The sequence below is a fragment of the Alligator sinensis genome, unplaced genomic scaffold (assembly GCF_000455745.1).
Source record: "Alligator sinensis unplaced genomic scaffold, ASM45574v1 scaffold632_1, whole genome shotgun sequence".
Taxonomy (NCBI): Eukaryota; Metazoa; Chordata; order Crocodylia; family Alligatoridae; genus Alligator; species Alligator sinensis.
The window spans coordinates 233,918-249,143 of record NW_005842408.1 but is presented as its reverse complement, the minus strand read 5'-3'; the positions used below and the strand labels follow the sequence as shown (position 1 = coordinate 249,143).

Below are 15,226 nucleotides of genomic sequence, written 5' to 3'. Positions count from 1 at the left end.
CTATACCAACAGTAATGTAGGCGTACTGTGATTAATATATTAGAAACAAAATACTGACCCAATTAATTGAATTGCTAATTAGCAACGTTATGTGGCAAAAGCATAGCACTTTCTGTTCAAAGATTTTAAAGCACCTTCCAGAAGTGGGGGTACCTTTACAATTGAGGAAACAGGCACAAGTAGGTAAAGTAATTTTTAAACCGCGCGTACAAGACCATGTAGTGTTCAAAATTTGAATTTTATTTTTTCCCTTCAATTACATCAGCAGTCAATAAATACCTAGTTTTCATGGGATACATCATGCCAAGTGTCATATCAGCAATAGAGAGAAGTTAGAACCCAAAACTGTACTGATTTCACTTAAAAAAAAAACCCAGAGGGTGGAGATGTATCTGGACCACTGGGTGCGACATTTGGTAACACTTACACTACATGGAGGCTTCAAACAGTGATCTCTTCAAGTCAATGCAAAAGGTGTTTTGCACAGAAGAGGGATTTAATACAAGTACAGACTCATTCACTTGGTACCCAGCCCATGGAACCTGTTTTCCTCCTCATTTGGGAACTTAAACTTCTCCAGGTACTCAGTCTTTATCAACAGATAATACAATTTGTCTTTTTTTCCTAAAATTGACTCATTTTTATATCATTAACGTCTGCTTAAGTGTTAGGATTTTGGTACTTAAAGTGTTAGATCATCTCGATGTTCAAGCTTTAAAGCACCTTTGTATGAAAAACTATGATTTAATTTTTCACATGATAGTATTTAAAGTTTTATTTCTGATCATTAAAGTGTTAAGGGTTTTCCCTACCGGTGCTTCCTCCAGCTGAGAACAGAGGTGATGAATGCTCTCGCATATCGATCCTTCCTCTCTCTCAATTAACAGCACGTCCAATAACTAGCCTTTAACAGAGCGAATGCGAGTATACATCAGCGCTCTAACGTGCACTTTGAGATAGCGTTCCTCGTGCAGTTTTCTGCCTAACCCCTCTTCCATGGAAGTAGTCCTGAAAGCATCCAGATCACTTATCAAACATAGCTTGCTTATGCCATCTGTGTTAAAAAAAATTAAGAGAAGAATAGGAAGCGGGTTAAAAAGGCATCGGACATCTGTGCAATGGTGTTTAGATTCTTTTCTTTCTTAAATTTGTCACGTTACCATTTTACACAAGAGTACTTGAGAGGAGGTATGTAAAAAAGCCCACGCTCACGTATGGGGGGCTAACATGAACAATTCGTGACTGGAAGATAATAGAAGCAACAAGTAAAAACCAGTCGGGCAAAATTCTTTATGATAGTTCAAAGACTCGACATATGTTATAGTTCACCAAGCTCTCGTATTTACTATACATACCGCTTTAGGGGCAACATGACAGGCTGAAGGAAATGGATTTCAGTGACTATTTATACTATGCTTGATATAAAGCAAGTGGCTACGAAGGGATCTTCTGTACTGCATTAATTTAAAGCAATTTTGGCCTTAGAGTCCCCAGAAAAAAAGGAAATAAAATCTGATTTTAATTTTTCTCTGAGGTTTTTATTTGAGGGTCAAATCAACTGGCGTTCCACCATCACATTATTGTTTTGCATTCTCCATACACACAAGCAGGAATCTTCCTAACCGGGGGGAAGAGCTGAACTGGAAAGCCAGAGTCCAGTAAATCCTGCAATGAAATCGGATTCAGAGCAACATCATCTACCAGGAAAGAAGTGAACAGCTGTTGACATTTCCTGAGCCAAACCTGTTAAGGTGTCAGTCAGCGAACGGCAGTCTGTACTTTCATTCCAAAAGGACCTGAAAGGATTGCTCGGACGAGTCCTCTCAAGTGCTTATGTGTTGTATAAAATCCCCAGCTTCCTTTCCAAGATCTGCCTTCCTAAACCAGTGCATTTCCATCTGTACCTTATTGATCAGAGGACACTTCAACATACAGCATTACAGAGACAAACAGTATCACTTAGAAGGGCATTATTCACGTATGTACAAACGATAAAACTTTATTTCCAACTCCCAGCATTGTTTTGGGCAAGGAATCGACACTGGATTACTTAATGAATCTTATCCAGTCCTGCCATGCTAGACAGCAGCCAAGCAGAAGCCTCTTTTCCTCTCAGAAACAAAACTCAGTTGTACATTGGAGGAGCTTGCCCAACTTATTTCAACCTCATAAAATCCAGATTTTGCTGTGATGCGCATCTTGCTTCCAAAATTAAGAGGACGGGTTTTGTTGAAACACCTCGATCCCATAGAGAAACTGCTTCTCTCGTCCCCCTTCGCCTCACACGATGCTCCCCGAAAGTTTTGGTGGGGAGGAGAATGGGACAGAAAAGCCTTCTTTGTGCAACGTGTTGTGGGCAAGGGCTGCATTCACGTTATAACTGCTGCTGCTGCTGAAACAAAAAGAGAGTTAATTAACACACAGGTGCAATGGCACTGTGTTGCTGTCATGATGCTGTGTACACTCTGAGACTTAACGCACGTAAATCAGATGACAAACAAAGGAGGTCCGACAGCTGACGAAAATAATTTTCAGTTGCAGGATTACTTTTGAGATCCCTGTGTAAAACTTTGCAGAAAGAGACGGAAGTATTATCCCGTTCGGGACTGCAAAGAGGAAGAACTCACTGTCTCATTTTAATGTTGATACAAATAGTGTGTTGAAGAATAACTGAGTACACTACAGCTGTTTCATGAGACTTGATCCACTGACCTAGGGAGCATACTTAAATCAGGCTTCATATTCTCCTGCTATCAGAGGCTAGGGCTGTGGCACCCAAAAAGGAAAGCAGCAAAGCAAGCTGCAAGATGAAAGGGATTTTCACAAAGCCAACACTATACCAGTACAAGCCATTGGTTAGCTTCTTAACACAGAGTAGTAAGAGTATTATAATTACCTTTTAATTAACTAAAAAATATTGCCTCCATCTATTTCTCCTGATGAAGAGCTTCTATGAAGACTTCAAGTTTTTCCTGGATTTCCCGAACTTTTTCTAGAAAGATCAGAAAAACACGGAATTACAATTTCTTGCTGCTTTATAAAAAAATAAATGCACAGTGAAGCAAAAAACCTGATCCATAAATATGAACAAAATTCAGTGCTATAATCAAGCATTTTTCTAAATGTACAATTCACTGAGTGCCAAAGCAGGCATTTAGCTAAACCCTTGTGTACAGTTTCTGCATTGGTTAAAATTGAACGCACTGGCCGTAGATTCATATTTGTGTTTTAAAGACCATTTATGTGGGACGTGCTCCTTTAGTGCTGCCATGCTAATTTAATAAATCTAGGATGCAGTAAAGCAATCCGATACTGGACTAGCTACGTTCTGAAAAGCTCACGTTTCCACTGGTTCACACGCACCAGCACCGCCGTGCACCTGTCACACCGCAGGAGTTTTTATCCATTAAGTGATGTGCACTAATCTCTCTCTCTCTCTCAACGAAATATTCTTTTTCTCCACATTAGTAAAAAGACCCCCATAATCACTGAAGAAACAGTTCAACGCTGGCCATCTCACAGGTAGAATTTCAAGGAACCCCACTGCACACCTGCATGACAGGACAACACTTGCAGCGCTTGGAAGAAATGCTCTTACCCACACTTTGTATTAGAAAAAGTTTGCAATTGGGTCTGGGTTTCCTGAACCTCTGCACTGACCAGAGGCATTGAATCAGATTATTCTTTTGATTATACAACCTCTGAATCTAAATCTACTTCCCCATCCTGAAACGTAGAGCTTGAACAAAACTATGTGCAATTATTGAACATAACAGTTCATTAAGAAATAGGGAGAAGAATCAGTTGTATAATATCCCTTTCTTTTCCATCGAGAGCCTGTCCAACACCCATCGATATATAACGTAATTGCTCTATGCAAATTGCAATGGTTTAATAAAACCTAATGGGGATCTAAAGTCTGCATCTTGCTTTCCCCCCGCATTTGAAGGCGCTTCTAGAAAATGCTTCTACATGTAGTCATCTCTTGTGTTTAACTGTGCATGGAAAAGGAAAATCATTTGTAATTCAGAAAAATCCTGAAATCTCGTTTTAGGAATAAAAAAGGCAGTCTCTTTTTCTCTCTCTCTGACACACATGGACACACACACAGATCCTTCCCCCCCTCCTCCCCAGTTTGAAACGTTATTCCAATCAAAGCCTCTTTATCTCCTTTTATAAGGTATAATAGAAGGCTGTTTATCTTCCATTAACAGTTTTTGTCCTTTTTCTGATGGAACATGACAAACTTTAGGTCTTTGAATTCAGCAGACACCCAGCAAAACTGAAAAATGAAGAAAATAATAGTCATTCAACAGGGCACTACAGAGCGTGTATCAGCTCAAAATGAAATGTTTGTAGGACGTAGGTAGAAGAAATAACAGCTTTTATTAACAACAAAGTGCCATAATCCTCATAGTCTACTAAAAATGGTTTAGAAGCAAGAAAATATTTAGGATAAAAGGGGCTTTTGTAGCAGGCGAGACCAAAGAGAGAGATTCCACTCAAAATACATAGGAGTAAAGATGAGTTTTGTAACGGGCATTTGAAAGAGATAGGGCAAAACTCCATTTTGGGGTAGGCCACTACATTTCTCCATGAGAAAAAATATTCATGTTTCGAAAAGTGAACGGCCTGTCGGAAATGGAAACCTGACTTTCACCCCCATTCACCTGACTTTAACCTCCAAGGACTTGCCATCGCTGCCTGTTGTCAGACAACACCTTAAAAATGCACGTGAACAGGAAACGGAGGAACAAGAAATCACCCGCAGCCTGGACTGTGTTAAGAACGGTCTAAACCAGGACTAGGGAGCCTTATCCCATTACCTGGTTTAGCTTTTATAAGCCTCCTCAATGGGCTGACTGCTTTGTTTCTTGCTCTCTTACCCCATGTGCCTCTCCCAGGAGTGCCCCTCTCTTTTTTTTCCTCCACCCTCCCTAGCCTTTGTATTTTAAGTGCTGCTTTCTATTTAGCAGCTCTGCTTCTTGCAGTCCCTTCACAGCAGCTGACGTCGGCTGCTGCTTATGAAAGCTCATGTTCTACATCTCTGATTCAGGTAGTCAGTAAAGGTGCAACTCTAGTCTGTCCTGATTTCAGACTAACATGGCCAAACACCTCTCTTTTCACCCCTTGCAGTGCCAGCTAGTCGGGGAGCAGCCACTCTAGCAACGACGTCAGCTCCAAGTTGGCAGAGCCACTTGGAGAGACCAATTCGCTTCCTACTAGCTTTGGCACGGAGGCCTCTGAGAAAAGAAAGCACCTGTGCAAAAGCGAACCGAGGCACAGCACATAGCACACTGTTTAGCACTATGGTGCCAGAATGCCGTCCAGATCTAGAAATTAAATGAAATGTGCTTTTAGCAACTGTTTTTTCCCCTCCGTTACTACCCCCTTTCCCTGGGAACTGACACACACACACATTCGGATGCATTACTTGGAAGAAACCTTATCAACAGCAGTCCAGGTCTAGAAATACAAAAGAGGGGTTTTTTTTGTGGGCTTTTTTTTTTTTAAACATTTGAATAATTCTAGCCTTGATGACACGAACAAAGGGGATGCCCTGGCCTCACTGGTTTCAAGAGGCTTAGTATTGCATCTGAAAACTTCAAATGTGATCCAAATGAGTACTGGAAAGATGACCCCTCAGTAAACCAACTTGCTCTGAAGAGACCGTAACATGGTTTTTTTGCTTTAAAGTTTCTCTTTTCTCCTTAAGAGCAAGGACTTTCAAATCCACATACACTGGGTAGCCACAATTCAGCCGAAAGCAGCTAAATGCAGTTTCCCCCCATACTGCTGCTGTCTTTTTTCACTAAGGAGGGAGGTTTAGGTCTATTGTTTCAAAAGACGACAGGAAGGCTTGGGGGCCTTTGCATCAGTGCAACTCAGGGACTCAAGCTCTGCTCCTAACTCTGCCACTCAAGTCCTAGGTCATCTCCAGCAGATCACCAAAATCCTCTGCACGGCATCCCCATCTGCTAGAGCACGGGAAAGTGACTTGCTGAGGACACAGATGCTGTGAAGCTGAATTCACATTTGCAAAGTATTATAATCTGGGACCCTCAGGTGAAAGGCAAAGGGCGCTCCGTGATTTCTGCCACCATTTTATTATAATGCTCTTGAACAGTCTCGGAACAAAATAATATGCAACTAGAGACAAGTTACAAAGTACAATTACCGTCTCTGAAACCATACCCACGCTGGGAAAGGCTCTGCTAAGACATTCTCCCTATTAAATCAAATGCACTCTGCACTTTATTTTTTAAAAAGGACAAAGAATAGGTACTATTTCCATGCTGCTATGCACGTGCAATAAGAACATCGACATCCTGGGCATTTAGGAGGGCAACACAGATATCACAGGTGAACTCAGGCTGACTCTGCATTATGTGGACAAAGAATATTTTTGAAATAATTAATTCCATGCCTTACCCCCCCCCCCCCCCCCCCAACCAAGAAGCAATGGCTCACGAGATCAAGGGAATGAAGTGATGACCGAGGGAGGTCTACCTCGGTCGCAGTCAGAGCATGGTTTTTGTTTGGACTGCCTCCTTCAGTCCAACAGTCTTTCTGCAAATACATTTTTGTACTGATCAAGCTCACTGAAAGCAGATAGATTTAATGGCATTAAATGCAAGTATTTTCCCCGCTCAACCCTTGACTAATGAAATATTCCAGTATAGAAAATTCACAGTATCAGCAAAAAAATCTATAATTTATGAGTTCACCCTTTTAAAAAAGGTTGTGTGCCAGTAATACCCAATTTCATTTTTCAATTAAGGAATATTAAAATAACAGAATGGCATATATTTATCCCACTAGAGCACACTGAATCAGAGAACAGACGTGCTAAAATTTCCTTTATAGTCATAACCGCTGTATTAGTTTTTATAGCATTGGACTCATTGCTTAACTGTAATAATTATGAGGTACTGAGGTAATTTAATACTTAAAAAAAAACCCATACCAGTTATTCTTACAGAAAACAGCCTAAAAAAAGCTGTCAAGAAGCTGCAATTATTCATGCTAAATGTTGTATTCCTAGATGCAATACAACCTCTCCCGACGCAGCACCAAGCGAAATGTATTCCTCTCTAAATTGCACTTCGCAATACATGGGCATAGAGCCCTGCTATTAATTAATACTGCCTTTCATTCGGCACAATGAGTATTTAGACCAGTAAACAGCTCTCTCAAAATACTGAACTTCCGCAAGTTTTTATCCAATGCACCAGTGTGTCGCGTAAGTTTAAGTACTGCTGTTTTATTATATTTTACTTGTGAAGTTTAAATATGAGCCAGAGCTTAAAGTGGGCTCTAGAGAGAGGGGGATACTTTCTTTGGTAGTTTTACTATAGATTCAGAGTGATGAATATATAATTCTTACACCACCCATTCAACTGTGGTCAAAACTTAATAGAAACCAGTGAGGAGAAAGTGTAACAAACCCTTGTTTCCAGCTCTGGCACAATGAACCGCGCAGGCCTGGAGGCAATGAATGCCTATTCTACTTCCCATGTATCCAATGTTTACCTAAAAGATGAGCTGCTCCATACATGAATTCATTATGCCCCATAAATATTCCCATAATCCTCTCTCCATATCCCATAAAACTTCACTGAGAGAGAATGAAGGGATTCTTTATTCGGCTGTCTTGAGAGACTCATTCATGCTTGGTCTCTCTTGTCTCCTGCTCATTTTCTTTTCATTAATCCTGTGATACTAGCTCTAAAAGGTTCAAAACCAGACTAATTGATCTGTAATTAGGATCGGAATACACTGTGAATACAGAAAGACACAGCTAAAGATGAGGGTTGTTTTTGCTGTTAACATCAGTTCAGGAAAGAAGAAAAAGACCCAAAACAGTTTTACAAGGATTGCTTACTGACAGATCCCAACCTTAAGGATGCATTATATACCAGCCTCACCAGTAAAGGCAATGCCACAACGGGGCAAAATAGAAACCAGTTCCCAGCAAAGCAAAGCAAAGCCGGTGAGTTAGATTTGAGCAACCGTGTAACACGACTGAGTGAGTGACAAAAGCTAGTAAGTTAAAAGGTATCACGTATAACTGGCACTTACCCTTTCCATGCAATGCTTTTAAGAGGTAAGAAAAATTGCCTTACAACCATGTGCCTTTTTTTCTTTTATTACAAAGAGGCATCTAGCCTTCCACTGCAAGTTGAAGATGCCTCTCTCCTGACTGAAAACCTGAAAATTTCCCCGAAGAAACGAAAAGTTCTTCACAGAGGCGTTCTTGCAGATGTCCGTCTCCCACATTTTCGCTCCAATTACACATCTTTGTTCAGGTTTTCCAAAAAATAAGCACGTTTTATTGAACGGGACGCCATTTCTGTCTAACCCTAACATTAAAAGTGACACAGGAAGAGAACACTTTATTCTGTCCCTACCTCGCAAACAGCCATGAAGGCGGAGAGAGGGGAACTTTTATTTTTATAATCTATGAGCGACCAGTCACACTGCAAAAGCAGCGACGGCTGTCTGTGCTTACTGGTCGTAACGCTTTACAACACTGCAAATGGGAAAGTTAATCCGCACACCCGGCCTCACCGGAAGAAATGAGGATTTCCACTGACAGATGGAACGTAGAGACGTAGTGTAATTTGCCCGAAGTCATGCACTGAGCCCACGTTCAGAAAAGCATTTAAATACTTTCTTAGCAGAGATGCTTTTCTCGGGGGAGACCTTGGAGGGGTGAGAACAGCGTTGGGAGGATTTGGGTTTTAATCTCTTCTTTGCCCCCAAAACGTTCCGCCTTCCAGCTGGCAATGCTGGAAATAGTCATTAGCCCGCGTGCTTGCCTAGGCAGATCTACTCCCGACAGCACGTTGTTCTGCATCGGCTACTTTTTCAGCACCTCGAGGATCCCCAGCTCCCAGCCCTGCGCGCGCTGTTGAGGCCATGGCATCAGCAGCGGGCATGGGATGTAGATATGACTTGTGCCCTGAATTGGTGCAGTCTTAATGTAATAGAGGGGTAGATTTATGCCTGTTATTTCAAGAGGACAGGAAGGGTTTTAAGACTGAAGGACAACAGTGGCATCAGGGGACCTTGTTCAAGAGGCCTCATGCTATGTTGAATAATTTCTCTCCCTCCCTCTCTTTCTCCCATATTTGCAGGCTTTTGAGTAGTCTTTCCTTTCATCTGGAGCTTAGATTTTAGTCCTTTTTATCTTTCCACCTAAGTCAATCCCCTCCTGCCTGCAAACCATTATTGCTATCCTCTAAACTTCCTCTACACTACATTTAATTATTTGGAGAAATCTAACTTACTGTTGTGAACACAGCATCTTTCCTCCACCGAGAAAGAAACCTGAGCCTAAAGCCAGACTTGATTAGCATGCCTAGCAGTAAGCACTTAAATACACAGGGAATACTGATCCTTAGTTTACAAGAAAAGGTTGAGTTTCGGCTTAAGGCTATCACAGGCACTACCCGGTCCCATTCACAAAGTCACGCTGAGCAGGTATCAACACGGCAGATGCCGCACAGTCTTCCGGCCTCAACCCTCTGGGCTGCGAGCTTTCACATGGTAAAGGCCATGCACAAAAACTTCGGTTCTCGCTGAAACAGTGCAGGGCAGCGTTTTAACCACCATCGTCAGACTCTGCCCCACAAAACAGCCTCCCTTCCATAGTTACAAACCAGCATCAACATGCCTGCTCAGGTCTTAGAGAACTGGGAAGATTAAGAGCGACTATAATTTACCGATCGTTGCAGGGTCATGTCCTGTTGAATTAAAAAAAAAAAAAAATCCTTTGAAATCACCCATCACATTTTTTGCCGGTTTCCTCTTGTTCACATACCAGGTTTTCCTCTGGATGTGGCCAAGAGGAAAGCTGAATTGCTAAAAAGAGGCAAAACCACCCAGGTTGCCCTTAAAGAGACAGAACATCATTTATCACCTGCAAAGACAGATTTATAAGTAGAGGGCCCCCTCTGTTCCTTTAAGACTGCAAAACAGATGGGAAGTGAATGGACAGTCAACAGGTCAAGAAAACACATGGGAGGTGCTGCTTGTCTGCTGTATGTATGTTCCCAGCATAAGAAAGAGGTCAAGATTGTAACTGCATGGCTGGGTGCTGGAAAGGCCCTTTCTTCAGGCTGTTACAAAGACAAACGCTGTTCCTCATCCTGCTGTCAAACTGTTATAAATATTGGTCTGTCAAAAGGCCTTCAGTGGCTGACGTTTTAAGAAAGGCAGAACAGGAGAATGAATCATGTGAATGATTCTTAAACAATTAGTTCATTAGTGCAATAAAAGCACTGCAGAACGGGATTAAATGGCATTTATAATGGTTCATATAGTAAATCCATGATGCATTAAAAATATACAGACTTGAAATGCAAGCTTGCAGAAAAGCTAGGGTACCACTTGGTTACTGGTAGCAAGAGCAGACTGAACAAAGCTGCTAATTGATGTAACACTACAGTAAAGCTATCTTTTACCGCCATAAAATGTTTAACACATATAAGAACACGTAACAGATTCAAACTCATGGCCAGAAGAACTGAATACTTTCCATAAATTTTGAAATTCAAAACAATGTTCGCTGGGATGGAATAATCATGACGACAATATTATTAATTACATTTGTAAATCAAGCCTGTCTTTCAGACATATAAAGATAAAACAGCCCTGTTCTATTTTACTAGCCGGAGCCCAGAGCTAAGTGGCAATGCTCAACCCAGTGGTGCTCACATTACATAACTCTTCTAACAAGCATCTTATTCTAGCGTGCAATTACAGGCATGGTATCCCAATAATATGAGCCCTAGAGTCACAGTGAATGGGTGAAAAGTTGCTCTGAATGGCTGGGTGGCATCTGTGAGAGGCTGAAATACTATGCTACAGAGAGATAATATTTGAATTTGATTCACATGAGCTCCCCAACAGCCTCCTACTAATTAACTGACCAAAAACCTCCTTTAAGTAGATATAGTGCATCTAGTTTTGGGTCCCACACTTCAAGGATGCAGACAGTTTTGAAAGAGTCCAGTGTAGGGCAACAAAAATGACGGGGGATCTGGGAGACAAGACTTTGCGGAAAGGCTGAAAGAACTAGGCTTGCCTAGTCCAGAGAAGACCGAGCAGGGATAACAGCCTTCAGATACCTGAAAGGTGATTACAGAGAGGATGGAGATGGGCTTTTCTTGGTGGCTAGACCAGGAGCAATGGCCTCAAGACTTCATAGATTTCAGAGACATTCGGGCTGGAAGGGACCCTAGAGGATCATTGAGTCCAGCCCCCCGCCCAGGGGCAGGAAGTCAGCAGGGATCATAGGATCTCAGCAAGATAACAGCAGGGGAAATTTAGGCTGGAGATTAGGTGGAGCTTTCTGACTATAAGGGTGGCCAAGCAGTGGGACAGGCACCTAGAGAAGATGTGGACCCTCCATCCTTGGAAACTTTCAGAAATAGTCATCCCAGACATTTGGTTGGGGTGGTTTAGTTCGGGATGATCCTGCCTATAGCAGGGGTTGGACTAGATGTGACCTTGTGAGGTCCCTTTCAGCCTGACTTTCCTAGGATCCTATACACATCAGGGAGACCTGCTTCCCCCGCTCAGAGACAGAATCTGAATTTCTTTGGATCAATCCTTAAGCAAGGGAAACGACACTCAGAATCTGCAATTAGCATTTTATCAGCCAGAACCACCATGCCGGTTTGAACACCACAAAAACCTCAACCTCTGGAACAGAGTTTGGATGGAAAAGTGTATCCCAATCACTGACATCAAATGAGCTAAAAATATTATCTTCTGGCATTATACTACCGACTGTCTGATCAGGATGGTGGCAGTGAATGAGAAATGCTAAGGCAGATTAAAAAGGATTCAAAAGCAGAAAATATAATCATAGAAAGTTAGGGTTGGAAGGGAGCTCAGGAGGTCATATCTAGTCCAACCCCTGCTCCAAGCAGGGCCAGCCCCAACTACATCATCCCAGCCAAGACTTTGTTGAGCCAGGCCTTAATTATACTCACCAATAATATTGGGTGAGTTCAATTATTCTCATATAGACTGGGTAGATCACATTTCAGGGCAGGATGCAGAAACTAAATTTTTAAACACCATAAATGACTGCTTTTTGGACCAATTAGTCTTGGACCCCACAAAAAGGGGAGCTGTTCCCAACTTAGACCTGAGAAGAGTCCAGGGTTTAGGTCAAACTGCTGCAGCACCACTCTGTAATAGTGACAGCAATGTAACCAGGTTTGATATCCATGCAGGAGAGGGAAAAAGAACAAAAACCAAAAAATAAATAAAGTATGGTTTCAATTCACTTCAAAAAGAAGATCTACACAACAGTATGGGCGTTAGTTGAAAAGAAAAGGGGCAGCAAAAACTGTTAAAACTTGCAGACTGCATGGAACCTATTTAAAAATACTCTACTGGAGGCACAAATTGAACGCATTTTAGCAGATTAAAAACTATACTGGCTCTTTAAAAGGGAGAATAAAGGAGGCTATTAAAGACAAGAAGTTATCATTCAAGAAGTGCAGGACAAGTCCAAGTGAGGGAAATAAAAAAGAACATAGTCTCTGATAAGCTAAAGGTAAAATGATAATAGGGCAAGCAAAAAAAAAAAAAGTTTGTGAGCAACTTGCTTGAGATGCCAAACCTAATAACATTTTTTTTTCTTTTTTTAAGTGCATCAGAAGCAGAAAGTTTTCAGGGATACAGCGGGCTGCTGGACAAAGAGGGAGTAAAATCCATGCTCAAGCAGGACAAGGCCATTGCAGAAAAGTTAAACATTTTCTTTGCTTCATTGTTTATCATGAATGATGTTAACGGGATTTCTATTTCATAGCCATTCCTTCCAGAGGACAAATGGAGATATCAGTAGAGGAGATAATGAAGGAAAGTGATAAACTACGCAGCAGCAAATCACCAGGCCCACATGGCACTCATGCAAGAGTCCTGAAGGAGCTCAAACCCAAAACCGTGGATCTACTGATTTTAGTACGTAACCTGCAACATCCAGGTAGGACTTCCTCGGCCTCTGAACGCTGGAAGCTGTACGGGGAGAGGGGCAGTGGGCAGAGCAGTCTGGACAGGCCGTGCACGCACACTCTTCCCCTTAGCACGCACCCTCTGCCCCTAGGAGATGCAGGATGCTGAGATAGCATCTTGAATGCTCTTACTCTTTCTTCAAACCATATTTTAATTTGAGCAAAAACCAAGCATCTGAGCAAATGAATTAATTTCCCCCATAGAACAGTAATGCTTTTATTTCATGATACCGGGACAAAACTAAACCTGCGGCATGAAAGTAATTTTATCAGAGGATAAAGCTACTTTCCAGAAGTACTTAGCACTGCCATTTCAACACTGTTAAAATGCTTTTTAACTCCACAAGCAGGAATTGTGCATTGTAGCAATGCAACTGTAGGCTACTAATCAATCAATGTCTTGACCTACAGTGGCCCCAGATCTACATGTGAGCCCTTCTTGGCTAATGAAATGGTTTCAGCCGCACATTTCCTCCCCCACCAATCAAACAGAACAGAAGCTGACTGTATTTTGCAGCATACTCCCTAGGGCTGAAGGGGCTGGCTAGTGCGAAGTCACCTTCCCACACCAGACAGGGCTAGGGTACCGTATCTAAGGGAAGGTAGCTAAACTGAAGTGAAAACGACAGCTATAGCTATTTTTTAACTTAAAAAAGATATGTTCCTGTGAACACGTCATGTCCCACGTGTCTATGAAAGGGATATTAATTCATGTACCCTACCAGCTAAGCTCATAACCTAACACAGGCTTCAAAACTTTTCATTAAGGGTACGATTTCCAATTAAAACTGTCCAAACAAGAGACGGAGTCAATGTAAAAATGACAGGGATTACTCATGTGGTTCAGGGCACAAGTGGAACGTATTCCATTAGCACAGCCATAGTACAGAAAAGAAATGCCTTAGATCAGGTCTACAATCACACAAAGATTTCATTGTGGAAAGAAAACTGTTCTAAGAGCAAATGAGAAAGTGGCCATTATCTTGGGCAGGAATTGATGAAAAATATAAACCGGAAGATGGACCTTTAATATTACTCAATGATTCATCAAAAAAAAAGGTTGACATTGCTTCAAAGGATACACAAGCAGCTTATGTGGCCAGTGGAAGTTTCCTGTGTAAACCCTTGGGCATCAATGGGATTACAGAACTGCAACGAGATTTTAACTGTGTAAATAACCAAAACTTTTCAGTCCTCAAACCAAAGAAAGACTGTACTCAGAAGGAACGCGGATCACAAACTGATCTATTCCAACATTTGCGTAAAGTCGCGCACTAAATCAGCAAGTGTCTGCCAGGGAAATAACAAGAAAAATGCTTAGATATGAGTGGTACTGTGATTCACTTGTTTGTCAGCAATAAAGAATAGTTGATTAAATGTTCACGATCTGAAAAAGAAGAGGCTGTTTTATTGTATTTGCTTGTTTCTGCTCCCCCACCCCTTCATACGTTGGTGCTTTTACTTTCTATGTTAGTATGATATTGGAAGGCAATACTGGTAGAAAGCATAGTGTTGTAATTTCTTTGCACTTTTGGGATCTGAATAATATATCCCACAGTTTGGGATATACTATTTTCAGTTTGGGATCAAAGTAACACTTTTGACTCATCAACTTGCAAAACCGCTGCATTTCCACCAACACCGCTACTGCTACAGGAAACTCCAATTCAAGCAACAATATATAAAGTATTTACAAACAACACTGGATTTTTAAAAACTTTGTGCCCCAATAGCCTGCATCTATCATTGCAACATGCAATGAATTTTAGGCAGGGATTACACTTGGTAAACATAACGCCAGGACAACCTGCATCAAAGGGTAGGAGATCAGTGGCCTAGAACAAGATTAACAGGCAGTAAATAGGCCTTTCAGCTTGTACCAATTTATAATTATCTTTCTTTGCTGACTTTAAATGATAGATTTAGTTAGTGAAGAGTGTGCTAAACTTTGTGAGGATCCATTTTTGAGCCTGGATATCAGCATCTAGCTCTTCATCAATAACTTTAAGAAAGCACAGTCCTCCTCAGGTCATCATCTGGGATCTGAAGTTAAGTAAACCATCACTCTATCAGAGGAGGTTTACAACCCATGTATGCTCTCCCTCGAGGATTACCTCTCTCTTTGAGAAGACGCAGCTCCTTAAAGCCCTTTCTGCCCTGATACAAAGCAGGAGCTACCTTATCTGCACTTT

General features: G+C 41.5%; 1 protein-coding gene across 7 annotated transcripts in view; it reads right to left on the bottom strand.

Annotated features, from left to right (window-relative positions):
* Positions 1 to 219: 219 nt before the first annotated feature.
* Positions 220 to 15,226, bottom strand: part of OPA1 (OPA1, mitochondrial dynamin like GTPase) — a 72,713-nt gene continuing 57,706 nt past the window's right edge. For 5 of the 7 annotated variants that reach the window (XM_025211499.1, XM_025211501.1, XM_025211500.1 and 2 more), the window contains 2 exons: positions 2,897 to 2,992; positions 220 to 2,389 (listed from right to left, as the gene is read on the bottom strand). In XM_025211499.1, the coding sequence (XP_025067284.1) occupies positions 2,928 to 2,992 (65 nt within the window). In that variant the 3' untranslated portion in view covers positions 220 to 2,389; positions 2,897 to 2,927. Of the gene's footprint in view, positions 2,393 to 2,896; positions 2,993 to 15,226 lie in introns of all 7 variants that reach the window. The other 2 variants (XM_025211496.1, XM_025211502.1) reach the window with 1 other exon arrangement.